This window comes from Mercurialis annua, linkage group LG4 (genome assembly GCF_937616625.2).
Source record: "Mercurialis annua linkage group LG4, ddMerAnnu1.2, whole genome shotgun sequence".
NCBI classification, from domain to species: domain Eukaryota; kingdom Viridiplantae; phylum Streptophyta; class Magnoliopsida; order Malpighiales; family Euphorbiaceae; genus Mercurialis; species Mercurialis annua.
The window spans coordinates 33,892,876-33,915,445 of NC_065573.1; the positions used below are offsets into that span (position 1 = coordinate 33,892,876).

General features: G+C 35.6%; 3 protein-coding genes across 4 annotated transcripts; 2 read left to right on the forward strand and 1 right to left on the reverse strand.

Annotated features, from left to right (window-relative positions):
• The first annotated feature begins 384 nt into the window (after positions 1 to 384).
• LOC126677370 (probable mitochondrial-processing peptidase subunit beta, mitochondrial) lies at positions 385 to 5,163 on the forward strand. The gene is made up of 9 exons (XM_050371943.2): positions 385 to 1,161; positions 1,829 to 1,993; positions 2,136 to 2,273; positions 2,362 to 2,513; positions 2,696 to 2,804; positions 3,492 to 3,590; positions 4,036 to 4,101; positions 4,608 to 4,715; positions 4,802 to 5,163. The coding sequence occupies exons 1-9, from the start codon at positions 508 to 510 to the stop codon at positions 4,886 to 4,888; spliced, it is 1,578 nt and encodes a 525-aa protein (XP_050227900.1). The 5' UTR covers positions 385 to 507; the 3' UTR covers positions 4,889 to 5,163.
• Positions 5,164 to 5,932: 769 nt separating this feature from the next.
• LOC126679391 (biotin carboxyl carrier protein of acetyl-CoA carboxylase 2, chloroplastic-like) lies at positions 5,933 to 8,085 on the forward strand. The gene is made up of 7 exons (XM_050374408.2): positions 5,933 to 6,338; positions 6,673 to 6,726; positions 6,826 to 6,977; positions 7,076 to 7,397; positions 7,513 to 7,584; positions 7,701 to 7,766; positions 7,852 to 8,085. The coding sequence occupies exons 1-7, from the start codon at positions 6,225 to 6,227 to the stop codon at positions 7,873 to 7,875; spliced, it is 804 nt and encodes a 267-aa protein (XP_050230365.1). The 5' UTR covers positions 5,933 to 6,224; the 3' UTR covers positions 7,876 to 8,085.
• A 784-nt stretch (positions 8,086 to 8,869) lies between these two features.
• LOC126676729 (sister chromatid cohesion protein SCC2) lies at positions 8,870 to 21,738 on the reverse strand. Of its 2 annotated transcripts, none has more exons than XM_050370996.2 (28): positions 21,175 to 21,738; positions 20,135 to 20,244; positions 18,711 to 18,994; positions 18,536 to 18,629; positions 18,194 to 18,450; positions 17,482 to 17,589; positions 17,210 to 17,321; positions 16,987 to 17,083; positions 16,699 to 16,885; positions 16,128 to 16,559; positions 15,462 to 15,991; positions 15,180 to 15,390; positions 15,015 to 15,065; positions 14,742 to 14,900; positions 14,473 to 14,640; positions 13,834 to 14,133; positions 13,606 to 13,758; positions 12,849 to 13,018; positions 12,098 to 12,206; positions 11,772 to 11,933; positions 11,588 to 11,692; positions 11,273 to 11,506; positions 10,860 to 10,993; positions 10,493 to 10,786; positions 9,955 to 10,405; positions 9,693 to 9,785; positions 9,462 to 9,587; positions 8,870 to 9,361 (listed from the first exon to the last, which is right to left on the reverse strand). In XM_050370996.2, exons 1-28 carry the CDS (start codon positions 21,441 to 21,443, stop codon positions 9,134 to 9,136), a joined length of 5,628 nt encoding a protein of 1,875 aa, XP_050226953.1. In that variant the 5' UTR covers positions 21,444 to 21,738; the 3' UTR covers positions 8,870 to 9,133. The 2 variants fall into 2 exon arrangements, with proteins under 2 accessions (XP_050226953.1, XP_050226954.1); XM_050370997.2 differs by having other exon boundaries at positions 20,149 to 20,244; positions 21,175 to 21,265.
• Positions 21,739 to 22,570: the final 832 nt, after the last annotated feature.

The window sequence follows — 22,570 nt, forward strand, 5'->3', positions numbered from 1 at the left end:
TAAATAAATAGACTTCAATTGCCCAAGTGAACTTGTAGTGATGATCAATTATTTCAGAATTAAATTTTATGGTTCGATTAGTTCGTAAATTTATTAATTTTAGGCAATTAGTCTCAACTTTACATATCAACAAGCGCAAATACTGTAAGTTCAGGGGCTAATTAACTAAAAATGAGACTAGTTAATCAAACAAAATTAATTTTTGAATAAAATTGGTCTAAAAAACAATATCTTAATTGATTGACTACCACATAAATTGATACTTTGGTGGCTAACTGGCTAATGTTTAGTGTGAGACCAACCAAAAACGACACCATATTTAGGCTCATAATGCGATACGGCGTCGTTCATTTATTTAAGTAGTGCTACCAGTCAAATAAGCAAAACACTCAAGTCTGGTTTCATTTCTTTCCTCCCCAGTTTTTTTCCTCTCCGCCTTGTATCTCAAACCCTAACAAACACTAGAAACCAGACAAAATCTTCTCCGATCCGAATCGAATCAATTCGATGGCGTTTAAGCATCTCCTCTCTCTAGCCCGCCGCTCGCATCGCCCATCTTCCGCCGCACTCTCTACATCAATCCGCTCTTCATCATCTACCGCCGTCGCCGCCACTTTACCCTCGCCACCACCACCAACCGCCATGATATATGACCGACAAGCTGAGTTAGTCAAGGAAAAACTCAAAGCCCTAGAAAACCCGGATCCCCGATTCCTCAAGTACGGGTCTCCCCACCCGGTTATCCGAGCTCATACCCACATCCTTTCAGCTCCTGAAACAAAGATCACAACCTTACCGAATGGACTGCGTGTCGCGACGGAATCAAATCTTGCCTCGAAAACTGCGACGGTTGGGGTGTGGATAGATGCAGGGTCGAGATTTGAGAGTGATGAGACGAATGGGACTGCTCATTTTTTGGAGCATATGATATTTAAAGGGACTGAGAAGAGAAGTGCTAGGTATTTAGAAGAGGAAATAGAGAATATGGGTGGTCATTTAAATGCTTATACTAGTAGAGAACAGACTACTTATTATGCTAAAGTTATGGATAAAGATGTTCCTAAGGCTTTGGATATCTTGGCTGATATTCTTCAGAATTCTAAATTTGATGAGAATAGGATTCACCGCGAGAGAGATGTGATTTTGAGGGAAATGGAAGAGGTAATTATTTTATATGGTGGATTTGGTATGATATGGTTGCAGCTTATTGAATTTGCAATGCATGTTTTTATGGCAATTATTAGATTGGTTTTGCGTTTTGTTAAATGATATTTGGAATATGGTGATTTGTTTAATGTTGATTGTTGAAATCGTTTGTTATTTATGAAACTTAGTTTTAGATTAATTTAAGAATAGAACATGATTGATTTCTTTTGCTGTAATCGGGTTAGTTTTTCATCTCTGTGCTAGGGTGGGATCATTTGGAATTCTTAATGAAGAAAGGATATTTGTTGATAACTTATAACTCTAATATGACTCAATTCCTTTAGATGTGCTGCTTGCTAAGCCGCCTTAGCTTAGATATAGAACAATGTACTATGTATTAGTCATGTGCGTTTAAAGTTTGCCTTTTTTTTTCTTTACTCATTTTAAATTTTGGCTTTTGAAACAAATTGAAGTACTCTTTTCTTTTTGACATTAGTGGTAGTGAGTGGAGAGGGCAAGGTTGAGTCTGGTTTTCTGTGGTTTTATTGAAGTCCGCATGAATTTAGACTTTAATTTCGTGAAGTTTGAGTCTTTGCTACTGATATTGCTTTCTAATTGGCCTGTATATTTCTGGATTTCTCTATCAGCTGATAATTAAAGTGTTCTTGTGGAACAATCGTAGGTTGAGGGGCAAACTGAGGAAGTTATCTTTGACCATTTGCATGCTACTGCATTCCAGTATACTCCTCTTGGCAGGACTATTCTCGGACCAGCACAAAATGTCAAGTCAATCACCAGAGATCATCTCCAGAGTTATATACAAACACACTACACCGCTCCTAGAATGGTACTGAGAATTTTGATTAGGTTTCTTGTTTCATATGATGGCAAAGGCTTCATTTCCTTTTATGTTTATTTTTATATCATTGATGATAAATTTTTACTTTTAAATTTCTTATCTAAATTCCTCTTGGGGACCTATATTCCAGGTCATTGTTGCTTCTGGAGCTGTTAAGCATGAAGAAGTTGTTGAGGAAGTAAAGAAATTGTTTACCAAGTTATCAACTGATCCAACCACTGCTTCTCAACTTGTTGCAAAAGAACCAGTATTTTTCACTGGTTCAGAGGTGGGAGGATAAAGCTTGACATCCCATGATTATTTGATATGCGATTTTCCCAAAACTAATTTCTTTAATTATCTTGGTGGAATTTCAGGTTAGGATAATTGATGATGATGTTCCTTTGGCACAATTTGCGGTTGCTTTTGAAGGAGCACCATGGACCGATCCAGATTCTATTGCCTTAATGGTCATGCAAGCTATGTTGGGTTCATGGAGTAAAAGTGCTGGAGGTGGAAAGCATATGGGGTAAGCAACCTGCCTACCTGAGAGCCATTATGAAATTGACTGCAATTTTGCGATTGATTTTGAATAAATATAGTCTTCCCCTCCTATGGCATAATAATTTGGGAACTTTACTGTTGCAATTTCTTGTAAAACAGACTCTTATTGTTAGCTCGTGCACTGATGTAGTTGTGATGCTCAAACAGGTCTGAGCTTGCACAAAGGGTTGGCATTAATGAATTAGCAGAAAACATGATGGCTTTTAATACTAACTACAAAGATACTGGTCTATTTGGTGTTTATGCTGTTGCTAAGGTGAGGTCCCCGCTGCCATGATTTCTTTATTAATATTGAGGTATATTGTGCTTAAGACTTTACTTTGGCATATTCAGACATCTAATGATGAAATGATGTAGAGATGAGATAATACTGTGAAAGATATTCAAACGCACAAAAAAAAGAGTCTCATCAAGCATGATATTGTTAAGAAAATAACAGAATTTTGAAACAGCTATTTAACGTATGATAGTACAAGAAGTAATTAAATTAACTTTGAGAGATGGATATTGTAGTCTTGTAGCTTGTTGTAGAGATCTGCTTTCAGTGTCTCCATATGTGTTGGGTACAAATTGTTATGCTGGTAGTAGGGCTTAAGGGGCTTGTATGTAGCTTGCTGTAGAGATCTGCTTTCTGTGACTCCTTAAATATTGGCTGCATACATATCGGTATGCTGATAGTAGTGCTTAGGGGACTTGTAATATGGGGCTCTATACCCATTCTTCCTTAATTATTTATTTTTGTTCTCTTTGTTGAATCTCAAACACAAATATACGTAATGATTGCTGTTAAATTGCTAATACATGTAGGAAGCCACCCTTACTAATATTTAAATGATCATACTTGACTTTCTGGCATTCTTTACAATTTGGATGCTCTTTGATACAATTAGCCTTTCTTCTTATTTTTTTTGTATGGAATTTGATTTTTATGCTTTTGTTTCAGCCCGAGGACTTGGATGATTTAGCCTGGGCAATCATGTATGAGACAACCAAGTTGAGTTATCGTGTTTCTGAAGCTGATGTGACTCGTGCTCGCAATCAGGTAGTCACCAAAGCTCTTATCTTCCAAGGAACTTAAAATATGATTGCTGTCTTTCTGAATTGGTTTTAGTCAGTGGATAAAACAATTAACCATTTTTCAATTGATTATCCGTCGAGTTCATTATTCATATGTACATTGAAAATAAAAGCAACTGCAGTTTGCAAGACGCTTAAAAAGAATACTATCAGTATTCAGTATATTAAGCTAAGCAGCAATTTGCTAAACTGAAGCCTTAATTTATTACTTGGCCGATCGTTATAATCTAACAGTGACAAATCACTTGCTTAACATGTACTATTCTTATGAGTTTAACTGCATTACATCTAAATTGTGCTATATATTAGGATTTCTTTTTCCTAATGCATTTAGGCTGGACCATAAAATGCGTTGCTTTCCTATGCCGTCATTTCTTTCGTTATCCACTTATGGCTGAATTTGACTGCAGTTGAAATCATCATTGCTGCTTCACATAGATGGAACCAGTCCGGTAGCTGAGGATATTGGGCGCCAGGTATCTCTTCTCTTTTCCATGAAAATATATCTTTGTGATACATGTTGGAATAGGTTAGGCGTAAGTTGAACTTTTAGATCTCTTGTTGAATATAACCAGTTATTATTACTAATAATATGATTTCTCTGTCCATGTGGCTCTCCCTCGATGGGGCATGAGATGAGAAACAAATTGGACGTTAATCTATTAGTTGATCATGGTTTTTGTATGTCTTAAGTTATACATTCTATATTATCTACTTATATGACATTTAGATATACAGATTTTATCAGAAGTCTTAGTTGGATCTACATATCGTGATTTTCTTATTGTATTTAGCCCCAATATGATATTGATTGTCATACCTTTTAGTTGTCGATATAGTTGTCTCAAGAATTGTGGTTCATAGCTATGCATGATGTATTTTTATTGACCGCAGTAATAGAATTCAGTGTTAGAGCAAAATTTATGCTGAAACTGTATCGATAATAATTGCGGCTAACGTTGCTGTTTATCTATGTTTGCAGTTGCTTACTTATGGTCGGAGAATTCCATTTGCCGAATTGTTTGCTAGGATTGATGCAGTTGATGCGAGCACTGTTAAGCGTGTTGCAAACAGATTTATTCATGATAAGGTAGGTTTTGTCAGCCTAGTCGTAATTTTTTTGTTTTGTGAATTTCTTTAGTCAAATGTTATTCATGTTTTTTTTTTCTTCTTCAGGATATTGTAATTGCCGCCATGGGCCCCGTCCAGGGGTTGCCTGATTACAACTGGTTCAGACGCAGAACATACCTGAACCGCTACTAAATTATTAAGCTTTTTGCGTATTACTGCACTGTCACATTATTTGGCGATCATAAATTTTTTTGTTGCTTTTACGGCACAACATCTTCCAGGCAGCCTTGAAGAATGCCGGGCATTTTGAAATCATTTTTTTTTCTGGCATGTTAGATTTCTATCTGTAAGGCTCTTGTTGTTTCAGCAATAAAGTAAATGCATTGTTCAGTAAATGGCTGTTACTATGATAAATTATTTGGTGCTTTTAAGGAAGCACAAAGCAATGCGCAGTTATGTTCATATTATTCTGCCGACTGTTTCCGGATACGCGAGCAATTTGGTTGCTGCAAATTTTAGTTATACATCTTTAAAGTTCCAAGTATGATGAGAACAAACTAGTGAATGTAAGCTTATGCTCAATCTAAAATATAATAAATTTTATATTTGTCATTTATGATATCTCAGAAGTTTATTATTAGAAATAAAATAAAAAATTTCATAATTCTAAACAACAAATGATATTTTTTTAGAATTTGTTAAAAAAATAACTGAAAATATAATGATAAAAATTAAATAACAATAAAATATATTATTAATCCATTATTAAAATATAATTCATTTAATATATAAAGTTGTATTATAAAAGAAAAATTAATATTTGATAAACTAATTTTCTTTAAACTAATAATTCTATTCTATTTGAGATTTGGATATTTTTTATTTGAAATTTGCAATTTTAATATGTAGTGTTGTCAAAACAACACGTAAATTTTGTTTTAGATGTCAAAATAATGAAATCTCTACAAATTAACTTTTCAGATTCCCTTTATTTTTATTTTTATGTTTATTTTATAAATTTTTAAAATCGATATATTACCGAAGTTTAACTATACAAATATTTGTTTGATAGGATCCCACACAGCATAAAACACCGGCAGCAAGAGTAGTTGTAGTAAGATAGATGACGTCATAATTTTTCTCATTCAAAAAGCACAGCATTAACAAGTAGGAGAAGGGCTGTTTAATGTGAATTGCATTTTGTTTTTTATTTATTAAGAGTCGCTTAGGTTGGTTAGGAATCTTAAGTCCCTAACAACACTAAATGTGCTCTGTTTTTTGTGTTTCACATCGTAAGTATCGAAACCAAACTTGACCCATATTTTCATTTTCTTGGCCTTTTCGCCCCCCCTCCTTTTCATTTCTTAGATTTTGGGTTTATCTCTTATACGTTCTTCGATCTCATCGCCGCCATTCCCAATTCTTTCTGAAACTCTCCGTCCTTCATTTTCCTCTATACAATCTACTCTTTAGTTTTCAGCATTTTGCTTTCTCTAATAAATTCAGACTCCCAATTTAGCTGAAAATAATGGCTTCAACATCAGTTCCTTGCCCCAAGACCTCGTTTGTTTCTCGCATTGGATCCAATGCCTCTAACCCATTTCCCAAACACACTGTTTCCTTCCCTTCTCGTGGATTTCAGGTATTTTCTTTTGCTTAAATGTTCTATCTTTGCAAAAATGGTTTTCTTTTTGAATTTCTCTACATTTTAGTATTGTAGTTTAATTGAACTGCTTTAAAAGCTACCAGCTTTCATATGGGAATACTTGTTTCTATACCTGCATTCTTGATCTTATATGCTGTTCAATTATGCTTTTGGGTATTGTTAATTTATTTGTTAAGTGCTTAGCATATCTAAATTAAGTCTTAATTTTGCTCATGAGAACTTTACTTTAACCACTTCCAATTGAATTCTTATTATTAGTGTTCTTGATTGTTGGATAAACCAGTTTTTTTTCTTTTTTTATCCTTTTCAGTGGCCCAACAGGAAGCAATCTTCTGTTGCAAAGGTGAAAGCTCAGCTGAATGAGGTAAGGTGTTGACAAACAGATCAAGAAAGATTTGTGTTTTAAATTGACGTATCGAATTGTTATCATTACTTGTTCACTGATTTAAACTTTTAATTCTAGGTCATTTTCAAGGAGTCCTCGAATTCTATACCAGTGCTGGAAAGTAATTCCAAAGCTGCCCCATCTGAGGTAAAAGATGAGTCGGTTGTAAAGAACGTTCCTGATGCATCGACAATTGCAGCATTCATGGCACAAGTGTCTGACCTTGTCAAGTAAGTCAAACCATCCTATGTTTTCAGCGCCGACGTGCATCACTAGTTATGTATTTGAGTCTAGTTTAGTGTTTGAATTTATTTTAATTTACGAGCAGGCTTGTGGATTCGAGAGATATCAATGAGCTCCAACTTAAGCAATCAGATTGTGAGCTCATAATACGAAAAAAGGAGGCCTTACAGCCGCCTCCAGCTGCTCAAGGGTTTGCCATGCCTCCATATTACCAACAGGCGGTGTTTCCACCTCCACCTGCAGCTGTTTCCACTCCTGCTCCTACAGCTGCTCCTCCAGCTTCCGCCCCTGCTTTACCTTCTCCTGCAAATGCACCCGCACCCAAATCATCTCATCCACCATTCAAATGCCCCATGGCAGGAACCTTTTACAGGTGTCCAGGTCCTGGGGAACCCGCCTTCGTGAAGGTAAGTGGCTAAAGTGCTCATGTTAGTTAGTTTACCATTTCAAAGCGAGTGCCCATTGGTAAAACACGAAAAATAGATTTCCTTACAACTTTGTGCTTAATATTTCCTGTCACAGATAGGAGATAAGGTGCAGAAAGGTCAAGTCATTTGCATCATTGAGGCCATGAAGCTAATGAATGAAATTGAAGTACGTAATTTGCATCATCTTTATCACCACTTTACGCCTTAGTTAAGAGATGTGTTTTAATAGAAGTAACATTTTTTATTATCTCTTTGATTCATTCAACTGTTGCTGTTACTTAGGCTGATCAGTCAGGAACCATAGCAGAGATTCTGGTAGATGATGCGAAACCAGTTAGTGTGGACACGGTAATTTTTTTTTAATTTTCTTTCTTCACCGTCACTCTTTTTATGTTCTACTATATCGTAATGCTTTTTTGTTTCCTCGATGCAGCCTTTGTTTGTGATTGTACCTTGAAGCAAAAACGTTCAGTATTGCTGGGCAGAAACTTAACCTGAACGTTGGAATATTACTCTTAGTCAACTTCCCATATTTATTGTGTAATTTTCAAATGAATAATTATCTTATTTCATCTTTATACTCCAAGTTCATTGTGTTCAATATGTAGAAGCCTTAAGGCTTTAGAATATAGTTTTTTTTGTCAAATTTTAGACATTTTTGGAGTCAGTTCTAAAGCTTTTCCCATCTTTCTCATTAAAGTGCGTTACTGAAAAATGATCAGAATAACCAAATAGCATTCAGTTTATTCGTCACAATTTCTTAAATAACGGAGTAAAAACTATACATCAATCTGTCAATACTCCATTTTAGCTTTTTATTCAGCTAGAGCTGTGAATAGTAACGTGTTTTTATTAATAATCTGATTAGAGGTTAAAGCCAAAACGTCATTTATGTTCTTATCCAAGCACCTGTCACCCTTCTGTTACATAAAGGATTGCAACAATAAACGCTCAATGATAGCACCGAGTGATTAATGATGCTTAGTGTAGGTAGGTGTATAAACTATTTGGTATCAACTGGATTCTACAATCTAAAGTTGAAACTCTATTCAAAGTCGATCTTAGTTTCATTTTAAAGTTTGGAGCTCGAACTCGGTATAATTATTGAGACTTGAGCTCAACTCAATTAGAAAAAGACAAATTAACTAAACCTTAATTAGCCTAGCAAGCTTTATGAGTCAAGTATTTTGATGCTCGAACTCGACTCGATACTAATCGAGCTGATTTTAAATAATTTTCAAGTCAGCCCCAAAAATCTCCGGAAATGACTCAAATTGGTTACTTTAACTGCGGCATGGAAGCTTTCTCAGAGATTGAAAATGCTTTGTGTTTCTAAAAACTACTATATACCGATTCTAATTAATGGTAAATGAATGTAATTGTTTAATAGTAATCAAAATAATGAGATTTTCTAGCTGCTGTACACACGAGTACAAATTGTGGGAAACTAATACAAAAAAACTTGAATTTGATTGACAAAAAAGAATGAAGTAACAATATGCTAAGCAAAATACAAAACGGAAACAGCTACAAGAAATGCCCATCTGGCAGGCCTACACTAACACCATCTTTACATTCCGGAGTTCTCCATTGCTTTCTTCTGTCTCCACATTTTCTTTTGTAGCTATCATTCTATTCTATTGTTTTCCTTCTTTTTTTTTAAATCCTAATCAATGTACATGTTAGCCTACCTATTTAATATTTACAAAGCTACATCATCTCTGCCTACATGATCTAGTGTTGACATTTCTCTTCCCAACATTGTTTACTACCCTCCGAGCACTTCCTCTCCAACTTTCATCATCGTCGTCATCATCGTCATCAACTACACTGGGCCGTACAAATTTTGGCTTTCTGGGGGTGGGGTTGGGGCGTTTCCGCTTGATGTTTGCAGTGTAAGTGCTGTAATCAACAGCATCTTCTTTTAAAGCACTCTTAAATTCCTGCAGATAAAGCCCGTTAGACACGGGATCATAAAGTTCATGCAAATTATATTCCTTTCCAGGGAAAATGGTACTCGAGAATTTCAGATGTTGACACTACCTGATATCTTTGTACGAGATCCTGATATGTGGACGGCTCGCTAGTAGATGTTTCGCTTATATCCAAGGGAATGTTCTGCCTGGAGAAAGGCTCTCCAGCTTTTGGAGGTTCATTTGGAGCAAACGCCTGTTCGTAAATGTATTGGGTAAAGTTAGTTGCAACAAACTATGCACCTAGACATGTCCGCAGTAAAGAGAAGCAATGAGAAAAGGAAACTTTTTAAAGTTGTACCTGACAGCGGGCATCATTCAGGCTATACACAATTTTTAAATGCCTTTTGAGTTTCAACAGAAGCTGCAATGCAGTAGCCGAGAGACAGTCAACCTGCACAAGCACAACAGATGAAGAAGTCGTACACCTGAAAAGTTGTGTTCAGTTGCTTAAATGAAAGAGCGATATTAAAAGCAATCGTAAAGAAAGATAACATCATACTAATCCAAAACCGGAAGGTTCTTCATTCTGTAAAAATAGTATTAAAGGTCCAAAGTGGTACCTGAATTTTGTCCACGTCATCTTTAGAAATGCTAAAAGAATCACCAGAATTCATCTTTTCGGTCTTATGATCTGCTGAGGCATTATTATTCACAGCCAAGTCGGGCTCCTCCTGGACAGTTCCATTCAAATCAAATAATGTTGAAGGAGTCGGTGCAGGCCGAGCATCTAGCTCTGTTTTAATTATCCCATTCAAATCCATTGTGGTGGTATGATAGGAAACAGGATGAATAATTGGTTCTTGTTGAATTATCCCATTCAAATCCTGAATTACTCCATTTTCATGGAATACCTTCCGAGAATTTCTGTGTGTCAAATGTAAAATTAGGCCCTTCATATTTGCTTCAAGTGCTCCAGCCCTAACTTGTATTACTCGATTTATAGAATAAATAAGGTAAAGGGGTTCATCAGGTAGAGTAAATGGCAGCATCGCAAGTACTTCTGTGCAATACCTGTAAAAGGAAACCAACCCGCCGTGAATAAATGATGAAACAAATTGAACGTAGAACTGGTGGTAGTATAAACTATAAAGAACTCACATCAAAAATGGAACCACCACATTTGTCCAGCTTGGGTTATCAAATTTGCGCACAATAGAAGACATAAATTTATTTCTTGAAACACGGTTTGCACGAATAAGCTTGTAGATTCTAGAAACTTCAAGCCTTGCCTGAGTGAGAGAGGCACCTTCAGCCTTTCCCTTCATATTTCCAGCACTTTTGGATTGGAGCTTTCGGTTTAGATTTTCAGGAGAGACACCACTAATGGATTGCGTAAATATAAATGATAGGTGAAGGCCATCCCCCAACCGGCTTTCAAAAAAAGCAGGATACCTGAAAAGGAATCAATTTATAAGCCGGCATAATTAATATCATTAGGGGGAAAAAAGTGTTTCCAGAAGTGTACTTCTCATTCATATTCATCAATAAATGATGTGCCAACTTTGAGTTCAACTCTAAAGGATCTGTTTCAAGTGCTATAAGGTATGGAACACAAGTGATGGGATGCACCAAACCTTGACGTAGCACTATCTCCACAATCTGCAATTAAACAAAGCAAGAAATATGGATCTCAATACGCAATAATCCAAAACTTAGAGATTTGCAGCAAAGTTGAATTCTGGCTAGCTACCCAGGTGAATAAGAGTAATCAGACCATAGAACCCATCGAAAAGTTTTGGGAAATATTTTTGATGATTAAATTGAAATTTATTTGACTGTTATTATTATTACAATTTTAATTTTTTTCCTCAGGATCACGAACATCATGCTGTTTTACCTCTAGTGACAGGGATACAAACATAGATTATGGTCCCTCACCTTAAGTGCAGTCTGGCGAACCTGTTCATCGAAATCCAAGCACCTTCCCAAAATGTTTTCCCAGTACAATTGAACTATACCACCGCAAATGTTAGTATCACCTGCACCTGCAGCAACAGGTACACTATGATCCCCTTCTGCAGTGTAAGGACTAGCATCATTACTGTCTTTCTCTGTTTCCATTTGGCTTTCGGCATCCAGAAGATATTCATACATGTTTTGTAGTGATTGAATCTGAACACAAGTGATGAGAGTGATTAGCATAAAGTAGAAAAGAGTGATTAAATAACCACAAGGGGACACATTATATACTACCTTAAGACGAACATCAGAACCAGAAGATAAAGTTGCCTCAAATATTTTCCCAATGTCCTTTTCCAGCATATAATCAGGCCTAGCAATTAGAATATATCCTAGAGCCTACAAGAATTACAAACTAGTTAAGTACCCCGGATGCTAATCAGGCTTCAGAAGAGCTACAAGCAAGAAAGAGCATTACCTGGAGAGATCTGACTTTTATACCAAAATCTTCCATGCAAAGATACTTCTTAAACAAGGAGAGATTGCTAAGTAAATTGATATTTTTGCTGCTAGAAATACTCAGCAAAGAATTTCCATAGCGAATAAGCAATCCAAGACAGAACAGAGAGCGGCAGACTAGCTGTAATATGAGGGGGAATGGAAAACAATTAATTCATATATTAAAAAAACAAGTATGCTGAAAACAGTTAATAAGTGCTCCTGCAAAACTAACACACATATTTCCTTTCCTATCTAACTAAATAAAGCAGAGAGAAGGAAAAAGAAATTAATGTGAGCACCAACCTGCTTGTTGTCAGTTACCAGAGCATCCAGACGTTTGAAAAATACCTGAATAAGATACTCAACAGCAGCAGCACCCTGTCCAGCTACTCTACTCAAAGAGCAAAGACACCTGTGATGAAAAACAAAATCAGCACTATAACTTTGAAGACAAAAGTAACAGATATCTAAATAATGAAATAGGTGTAACATGCAAAACAAATATCTCAGATAGATAATTGGAAAGACTTGTAAAATGATTTCACACAATCCGTTATTTTCATTCTTGGTCATTCGGCCTACTAGTATTTGGCTATGTGCCACAAACTGAAACCACTAAAATATTACAACAATACCTATCATATCCACTAAAAATTAGAAAAGAAAAAAGAAAAACCTATATTATTTGGTAAATTAAATTGATTTTGTATTCAAGAAAGAAGTAACAAAAAATAAAAAGGTCAAGATGCTCCCATATTGAAGTAAATGACAACGTGGTGTGCGATAAAATATACAGTAGAACCATATTGCATGTGAACCATAAACTCAATGTTAGAAGAGATCAACTAAGGTACTACAGGCTACAGCACAATTAATTTTAATCTTTTTCAATTCATCTGAGAAAGGAAATAGAAAGCGGGGAGGGAAAAAACACTGAGACACAGACTTAAGCAATCTGGTCACATGGTCTTCCCATGACCAAATAAAATGAAAAATTACGGCATACACCAGCTACATAGATTAATAAAATGAAAAAGGAAAGAGATTAATTTACTTGATGCAAGCATGGACAACTGTCAAAAACGAACGGCGAACGATCATGTGCTTCAAATCTTGTTCAAGCTCTTCAACTACACTCTGAGGCAATTTTCGTATCAAGGGAAGAACGGAATCAATTATAAAGATGATGCTCTCCAGTAACTGCGCAACTGCCCGGTTATCAACCTGGACATAACAGAAGCCATTAGAGTGCACATCAAGCAACTCAAAGTACACAGCACCAAATTAATTAACAATAAGCTTCAATATTTACAACAGCGTAGATTGCTGTCTGCAAGATAACAGAGTTACCATTTCTCTACCTATATCCTGAACTTTTTCTCAATTACTTTATGGCAAAGGTCCAATATTTAACAGATCCAGAACAAATAAATATCACAAACTTCAATCTATTGGATTGTGAAAATGGGATCATTTCAAATGGACAACAAATACATATTTTACTTATTAACATAGAAATTAAAATGCTCATAGTTTATAATGAAGAACCCGCAGAGTTTATGCTTCTTTGATTTACCAAAAGAGAGAAGATAACAATTGAAAATGCACCAGGAAGACAACAAATATGCATCACGGGGAAAAATCATGCATTTTCTTCCTAGAAAAGAGAAGAGACATGGAGAGAATGAAAAAGGAGCCGATAAGGTGTAAATTTCAATCTTTACTGTCAAAATTACTATGCTATTAAAAGCAATATATGCCATTAGACTAATACAAGATAAGCACATATCTTAAAACAAACTTCAAATAACCTGAGTCTTTAGATATGGCTGTAGAGTGACTATGAACTGGGAAGGATCCGAAGCCGGAGCACAAAGTGTAGGATCCACAATACAAAATGCGTGCAACGCCAACACATAAGGCAGTGTTCGAACCTCCACTTCCTCACTGGTCATTTCCTCGACCTGAGAACATATTTCCCGACAAGGTTTTTCATAACTGAATAAGAAAAAATCCACATAAACAGTCAGAAGTTATACCTGCAATATCCTTTCTAGTAAGCACTTGCACATTAACTCGCAGCGTTTACGAACTGATGCAAGTGACACAGGGTTAATTCCAGCAGCTTTGGCTGATTGTGGCAAAAAATCAAGAGCTAGGTTGCGCTTTATGACAGTGACAAAGAGCTGATGACTTGACATACTCCTTAACATCTCAACAATCTGCTCAGTCTTCTTACCCACCTCCAGAGGCATAGAACTACCATCTCTATAATACTGTGTCTGCAAACCAGATGGTTCCTCAAACCAGAATTCATAAAATGTCTTGCAGACGATGTCCTGGTGTAAGATAAGTATAAATTGCAGGAAACAAAATCAGGAAACCCAGCAGTTTTACATGTAAGCATTTCAATTAAGAACAAGAAATTAAATTAATACAACAAAACAAGAAAACTTATGGAAGACTGCCCAATGGACATTCGGATTTTTAGCTCTTACAGTGTGAAGCACAAATTTTTAACTAATCCATGATGCTAGGGGAGACAAACAATTGACTAACAAGAATTATCATACAGTGGTATCACACAGTACAATACAATAAAAAGAAACTGAACACGGGTAAGCATACAGAATCAATCACAGTAATTCAAGAAGAAATTTCACATGCTACTAAATTACCTGAATACTCGACTCGTCATCAGTTATGCGAGAAATAATTTCGATGCAAGCAGTTGTAAACTGAGCAAAATTAGCATTTGAGGTGCACATATCTCGAATAATTTTAATAGCTCGTTTTCGAACACTAACTCCTGTATCTTTCATCCTCTCAGCAACCTTTTCAAAATACTGCAACATCACAAAATTGTATGAGAAGGAAAGAAGACAAGGAAACTATAAAAGCATATACCACGAATGAGATATAATGAGTGAACTTTAATTTGACAGACCTGCAGCCCAACATCAGGATGAGAAGCAATATGCCTGCCAACAAGTTCCAGTGCTGCTTCTCTTACAGATATTGCAGAATCACAAAATCTTCCTTCAACAGCCAATTGCACACGCTTGTCACGTAATACCTCTGGATCAGTTTCTACAATAATACTGACCTAACACATAAAAGAAAAAGGTATGCGACACTGATCAGGTAAACAGACATTAGAAGTCGAACACGTCACAAAAAAAAAACCAAGCAGATCAACAAACTAGAACTTTCTACTTACTGCTCGTAAAGCTTTGGCCCTAATTACAGGAGAATTCTCTCTTAAACTAGCCTGGAAATGACAAATATGCAACAGTAAACAACATAAAATATAGGAAATGAAAAACATGCAACAATAAAGAACATATCGCATAGAAATGACAGATATGTCAAATAGTTTACCGACCAGAAGCATATGAAGAATCTTATCGAACCCCCTTGAGAAAGAACTATTTTGTCCCAGTGCTAAAGTAATCTTCTTCACCGAATCCCTCATCAATTTCAAATAGGCAGTACCAGAGTCCCGCACAACAAGATTTGATTTGAGTCGAGTTAGGTAGTAAATGAGCTTCTGTTCAGATTTGGGATCATCCTTGTACCATAAGCAAAGATAAAACCTGGAGAAACATGCATCAGATAACATTCATAGAGACATGAGAACAGCAGGGAGAGAGCTTTAGGAACAAACCATCTAATGAAAAGATGAACATCATCGGAAGATACAGTATCTTGAAGATAACTTAAGAGCAACTGTTGAACAATTTCAACTTTCGTAATGGGATTGCAGGCTTTAGATTTCTTTTCAGATCGATTGCTGTTCTTCTTCCCTTCATCATTGCACCGAGAATTACTATATGACTGTAACACAAGAAGTTGCTTCTTGCAGACACAAATTTGACACTGCCAACTACGATTAGGAGCTTCATGTTCTCTAACTCCCATACAATCAGCATGGAACAATCTATAACAACCTTGGCACATGTGCAGTGTCTTCTCAACCTTTCCATCTAAGCAAATGCAACATGCATCATTAGGATAACTCTGATCAGCAACGTCACCACTAGCCAAATCCTGTAATAGCCAAAATCTGTTCTTGCTGATGACAGAATCCTGCTTTAACCTCGCTGCAACTGTACCAAGAAGATCAATGGCCATGGAACGAGCAGATACATCCTTGGATTTCAGCCCAGCATTCTGGAGTAGCAAGACACAAAGAACCTGCAACCAACAGTTACTTACATTTCATCTCAATAAGGTCCAAGCAAAATGCAGAGTTATCCTCAGATTTCAGATTAACAGCTGATAAAATTCAAAATAGTACGTTTACGCATTTGTTAATTTATATGGATCTCACCTCCAGGATGGGAGCTGATGCAGGGTATTCAGGTAAATTTAGTGTTGTCAGTAGATCTATGACAAGATTTTCTATCATCACTTTTAGTTCAGAAGCATCCTGATTTTTAACAGTTGTAAAGCGCTGAAGGACTCGGCTCCAGAAAAGACAGCATGTCTCTGTGACTGCTTCATGGCATTTGGTTGGATAACTAGAATCCAAAGACATTTCTAAGATAGAATTACCACTAGTTGCTTCCCTTAAGGCTTCAGGAAGATTTGCGCTGCTGTGAACTAATTGGATTAATAGAGCAGTGATCATCTGAATCTGCATTTGTTCTTCATCTGGAAGGAGGTAGGCCCTTAGGGCACGCTTTGAGCATGGTAATTTCCACATAAGTTGCACTATTTCATCTATAATGTAGATGCGATGCTGTGTGTACGAATAGAAAATCTGTAACACCATTAAAATAGAAACACTTGAGTTTAGGGCTGCAGAAGATGAATATCTATTCTTAATGAGAATTTAAGCATTTGTGTAAAATAACACATTAATTCGTGCTCAACAAGAAACACTATGTGCAGATATCTACCCCGCTAATTAAACCAATTGCCTTCAATTGCAACAGTTGGATATTATCCACCATAAATGTTGTAAAACTTGTCTTCACCAGTTGCAAAATGCAACTATCTGATAACCTTTCCATTATGAGCAAATCCTTCAGAAGGCCAAGAATAGTGCACAGTTTCTGTAGAATAATATTGACAGCACCAGAGACCCTATCAAGGAAAAACAGTGAATAATAGAATATTCAATTTAAATTAATTACAAAGCTAATCATGCTATTCAATGTCATGGAACAGAATATTGATAAGCACACCTGTTTAATGTTGATTTCTTCAGTTTTGTACTCTTTTGAGTGCGCCTTCTCTTGCTTGCTGAACCATATTCAGTCTCAAGTTCTTCATCTTCATCACCTAATGACAAAGTATGTAATTTGTCAGAGAAGGAAAAGCAACTAATTAGTTTTAGGTGGGGGAACCGAATTAACCAATGAGGTCAAGCAGAAGAAAATTCTAATGGCATCAAAATATAACACTTACCTTCAGGTACTCCGTTTTCATGTGGCTTGTGCAGAGCACGATATGATGGATCATAAGCTGCCATAACATCTATAATCTGATACTTAGAGAAATCCAGAATCCGTTCAATGTTCTGACAGGAAAATGCGAGAATCGGTAATGACGGGTAAGTCTCACGCAAAATATTAAGGTAAGTGCACTATAAGAACAGAAAGATATAACAGAGATACAATGATAAACTGTTCATTCAAGAAACAATAAGATTTACAAGGCAAAGCTAACACAGAACAAACCTCTTCTTTATATAGTTGCTTTGGCATGCTCATATGCGCCATTACAGCCAGAGATGCATGAATGGATTCTAGGGCGCAAAACACTGAGGAAACTGTATCAGAATCTTGCTGCAAGGTCAAGAGAAAGAAAACTCATAAGACTAGTTATGAAACCAGGTAGGAAGATCACTCAACAAAAAAACACTGCATATTCAGTTTTTTGGAGAAAATCATCACAGCATATCCTGATCAAGACCATAATGAAGATAGTTAATTATTTATTTCCTTGAAATAAAAAGGATATTCGAAAGATCCAAGGTAGCACGTAACAAATTAGCACGCAGAGGAAAAAAGCGAGGTTTTTGAAGCCTCAGCTCCAGCACCTGCTGCTATAATAGCAGTAGACTGGTTTCTGTTGCCTTTGCTTGTTTGCTGTGGTGCTTTCTAGATAAGAATTTAATACTGTAGTTAGGCAAAAAAATTAAAACAATGTCAAAAAATTACAAACGCTATAATTCTAGTATCAGATTTGCTTATGTTAAAATGCCAAACAAAAGTAAAGTAGAAAAAAATATTAAAGATTTTTAACAAAACAATATCACACCATCAATCAAATATATTACACAAACATCAAGTGCCAATGCAAAACCTAAAAATGTGGCCCATATGGTCTCCCCAAATAAACATAGTAGAAGCAGAACTACAGATTGCAATAAAAGAACAAGAAACTCACATTCTCGTATTCATCAACAGACAAACCTTCTGCCCTGTGTATCTGATGATCTAGAATCCGCAAAAGTCTTACAAGGATATCTACAGGAACTAAATGCAGAAGCTTTTTTGCACGTATTGACATTATTTCATTTACAAGAATTCTAAGATCACTAGCGGGCACTGTCAACCACTCTGCTTCATCCCGATCATCACTCAAAATTTCAGTTTTTCCACAGAAATCCTCTAGCATTTCACAGAAGCTTCCGATGATGGTATCTAGCATGTTTTCACAAAAATCTTAGCAGAAAGAGAGAGAGAGAGAGAAGAGGTAGGGAGAGAGATTTATCATCAATATGCCAACCTTGAAGCTCAACAGGATCTGGCTGAACCAACGGTGGTATGTCATCAGTGCCCTTCTTCTTAGCTCTTGATTTTTTCAAAGATGAAGGAATTTCCTGCAGTTTAATTTCCGTGTTAGAAATATAGACGCAACCCAATCATCTATAATCGATTCCCAAGTCCCAATGCTTACATACATTAGAAATGGAGTTGAGCTGCTGATTTTGAGTTTCATCATGGTGTCTTTGACTTTGATTCAGAACAGGTATGCTTGGTACAATGGAGGGCAGGTGACTTTGACTTCCATCGTGATTGCTTTGAACTTGACTCGGAACTGGTATGCTTGGTCCAACGGATTTGCGCAGGTGTTTTTGACTTTTATTATAATTGCTGTCATCTTGATTCTGAACAGGTATACTTGGCACATTGGAATTGGTTTCAAATATTGTACTCGTACATAGTTCCTTCTCATCCAAAATACCTAAATAATGCAGTAAACCACAAGCACAGAACAATAATTATTACATAAAACGGTAACAAGGGCAAAATATAATTAAATCATGCAACATCATAAGCTCATTTCACAACATCCAAATATATTCCAGCATATGAAAAAACAGTACACATAATTTTAGATGCTGAACAAGATAAAAAAATCGGAGAGGCCAATTGGCCAACTGAGAAACTATCACTCATAAATATTTATCCTAAACGATTAAGTATTAGGTTATCTTTAGTGTATCTGTATCAGCATTTTTTCGGCATAAACATACAGTTTATCATATAACAAATTCACAAAATGAAAAAATAAATAATGTATAATTGGACTAGCCCAAATGCGAGCCAATGTGATCTGTCAACAAATCAACACCTTAGGATGATAAACTGATGATATCCACTGTTTTAAATGTTTGTGTGATTGCATTATTTCTATTCATCTCAGCATTTCCATTTTTCTAACTTTCACAGTTTCGCTGTATTGATTTAAGACTTTGAAATTGGCAACTACTCTAAACCTACACTAACCCATAGATACCCCACTTCTATCTTAGGATCTACATTCTTTGGGTTTTGATGTTATGAATCTCTCCTCTGCTTCCAACATAGCAAAAAAAGCTGCTTCCATAACCATTTCACCACTACAAACAGACCATAACTTCATATTCAATCCGAATCTCAGTTAAAGACCAAGGCCCCAACAATAAAACTCATACTATTGCACAGAATATCACAATGCAAACTTTCAATAACAATGGCCAGTAATCACAACCACACACAAAAAACGAGGTGTGAAGCTATAAGTCCAAGACATGAAAAAATAATTCTTATTTTCCTTTTGTTAGTCAATTGTTACTCCAACTAACCACAAGCGACCCTCACACTGTTGCTTTCTTGCAATGCAGGATAACAAAACCTAAGGGCATATTGCAAATTCCTTTCTACAGGTTTTCTGTCTACACAGTTCAAAAATTTCCAGTTACACATTTATCTACATTTAAAAATAAATCACCCAGGGACTCAAACATACAGAACACTGTACAATCACAATTAAAAGACACAGATGCTTATGTGAGAAAGGGAAAGAACAAATTTGAGGAGTAATAGTTTGTGCTTTGTTTACCAGGAGTTACATACTCGAATGCTTCAGGATTGCATTGAAGAACCTGGTCATAAAGTTCTAAATGCTCCACATTTCCAAAGGAAGTAGGCCTTGTTGCATCTCGAAAGTTCCTGCAAAGAAAATCCAGACTCCAGATGTTGAATGCAAGAATGACAAAATATAGCAAACACTTCTTTGAGATTGTCTGCCAAACTCGGAATATATACTGCCATCCAATTTGTGCCTTAAGAGTTTTTTTTTTCTTTCCAATATTCTCTAATACATTTGTGGGTAAAGAAGAAACCCTAAGACTTCCTAAAGGGGTTCCATCTTCTCCTGCAGTGTGAAAAATCACAGGCGGCGTCATGGAGTAAGCACATAGCCAAATTATGTGTCCCATTTTTTGTCTCTTTATGCACATTTACTCCTGTCTCTCTGTGTACAGAGTTTTATATTTATTTCTAACGAAATAATTTGCAACTTTTAACTATATTCAAAGAAGAATTACTCAAGTAACAGCACCATTCCTTCAGTCAGTATAAAATCACACTGTACAAACTGTGAATGTCTTAGAAGACAACTCCAAGACTCGAGAACAACTAACGATTAAATGTAAAGCATCCAAAATCTCAGAATAACACTTAAAGATAAATATAGGCCTTGTTTAGAATAATCAGCTGACAGAGTAAAATATCATGTCAGTATTAGCATGATTTCATTTCGTTCGAAATGCATTTTTTTTCGTTTTTGTCTTAATTAAAATAATTGAATTCTATAAACTGCAACATTTCGGAACACAAGAATTAAATCGATTAAATACAATTAAGTTCAGCTAAATTTGAATTCTCTAATTTGAAAAGTTTCCAAACAGTCTATATTTAGCAAATATAAGTGACAAATGCTGTTAAACTTCAAGCTACAAAGACGGAGATAATTTCATTACCTATTTAAACTATTCAATTTTCATCTACTACTGAAATACTGTAAAATTGAGCCGAACATAGCTCAAAAACTAACATGAAAAAATAAAATAATAAAATAATAAAATAATGAATACTTACAGATAAGAGACGTCGGTATTTTGAAGCAGATCAGCAATACGACTCGCTTGACAAAGAATTTCACTACGATTCAAAGACCGCACGCCTCTGTTACTTCCATCATCAAAAAACTTAAGGTTTGGATCCGATGCGCCACAGAACACCGGAAGCGAAGGCAAAGGCAGACACGGCGCTACTTCCGAGTGTATTGAATTCGACAATCCTATGCCACGTCGGGTTGAGCCGGAGGAGCTCCGGCCGGTTTGATTTACCGGATTTAAATTGCTCATCGATTATTAATTAACCGGCGAGTCAACAGTTGGGGGAGTAGAAAAAGCATGTAGTGGGAAAGAGTAGTGTGCAGTGGCAATTAATGTAATAATGTGAAACTACAAGGCTAAATTAGGGTTTTTTTGGTAGAGTTGTAGAGAACCAGAGAGCTTTTGAGCCCTAAAAATGGAGAGAAATGACAGATACTAAATGGCGGGGAAAGCTATTAATTTTTTTGGGAAGATTATTTTTGATGATTTGTATTTGTAGGTGTGGAATATTTGAGAGATTTAGTTGACTGAATTGGCGAAAATATCCTTGGGTGTTGACCCTGTTTAGTGTTCTTACTCGATTAATACTCTTCGTTGTCTTGTTTTCTTTATTTCTTATAGGACGAAAATACCCCTTCAGTTTTTGCCCGTTTGCTTGTTTTTCCGGTAGATTGTTGAGGAAGTTTATCGTGTGCATTTCAAATTTTTCTTTTTTCGTTTTTTTTAATAATTTTTTAAATTTTCCGTCTCACTCAAACTGCCTCAACTTTTTGAATTATTATGAAAAATTACTGATAAAAAAATTATTTGAATGACTGAACCTAATTATTAAGGTAATTATATAGAGGTATGAAGATTAATATACTCCAACAAAATAAAGTGAAATGCATAATTGTTATAGAAGAGGAGCAAATGCCAAGCCAACTGTTAATAATATGCAGTCATCAATAGTAAATGCAATGATCAATGTGTACCAAAGAAACTGAAAATATTCACTCTTAAATCATATTTATCATATGATCGATTGAAAATAGTTTTACAAATTTTTTTATGTTTAATTTCTATGTAAATAAACTAGTACTATAAAACAACGTTATTTATAAATTTAAAATTTAAAATTGAACCAAACAATCTTCAGATTTGCTTATGATTTTAAAATATTATCAGGAATAACTGTAACTATTATTGAAATTTCATCAAATAATTTGATCTTTTTGGTGGATTAATTATTTGATATGATATGAGAATTTATGTGATTAAAATGTCTAAAGTTAGATCAATGACAATTTTCACTTAATTAATAAATAAGATAAGATAAAATGGACTGATATTTGTTTACACTTCAAATTTAATAATATTCACATGAAGAGTGTATT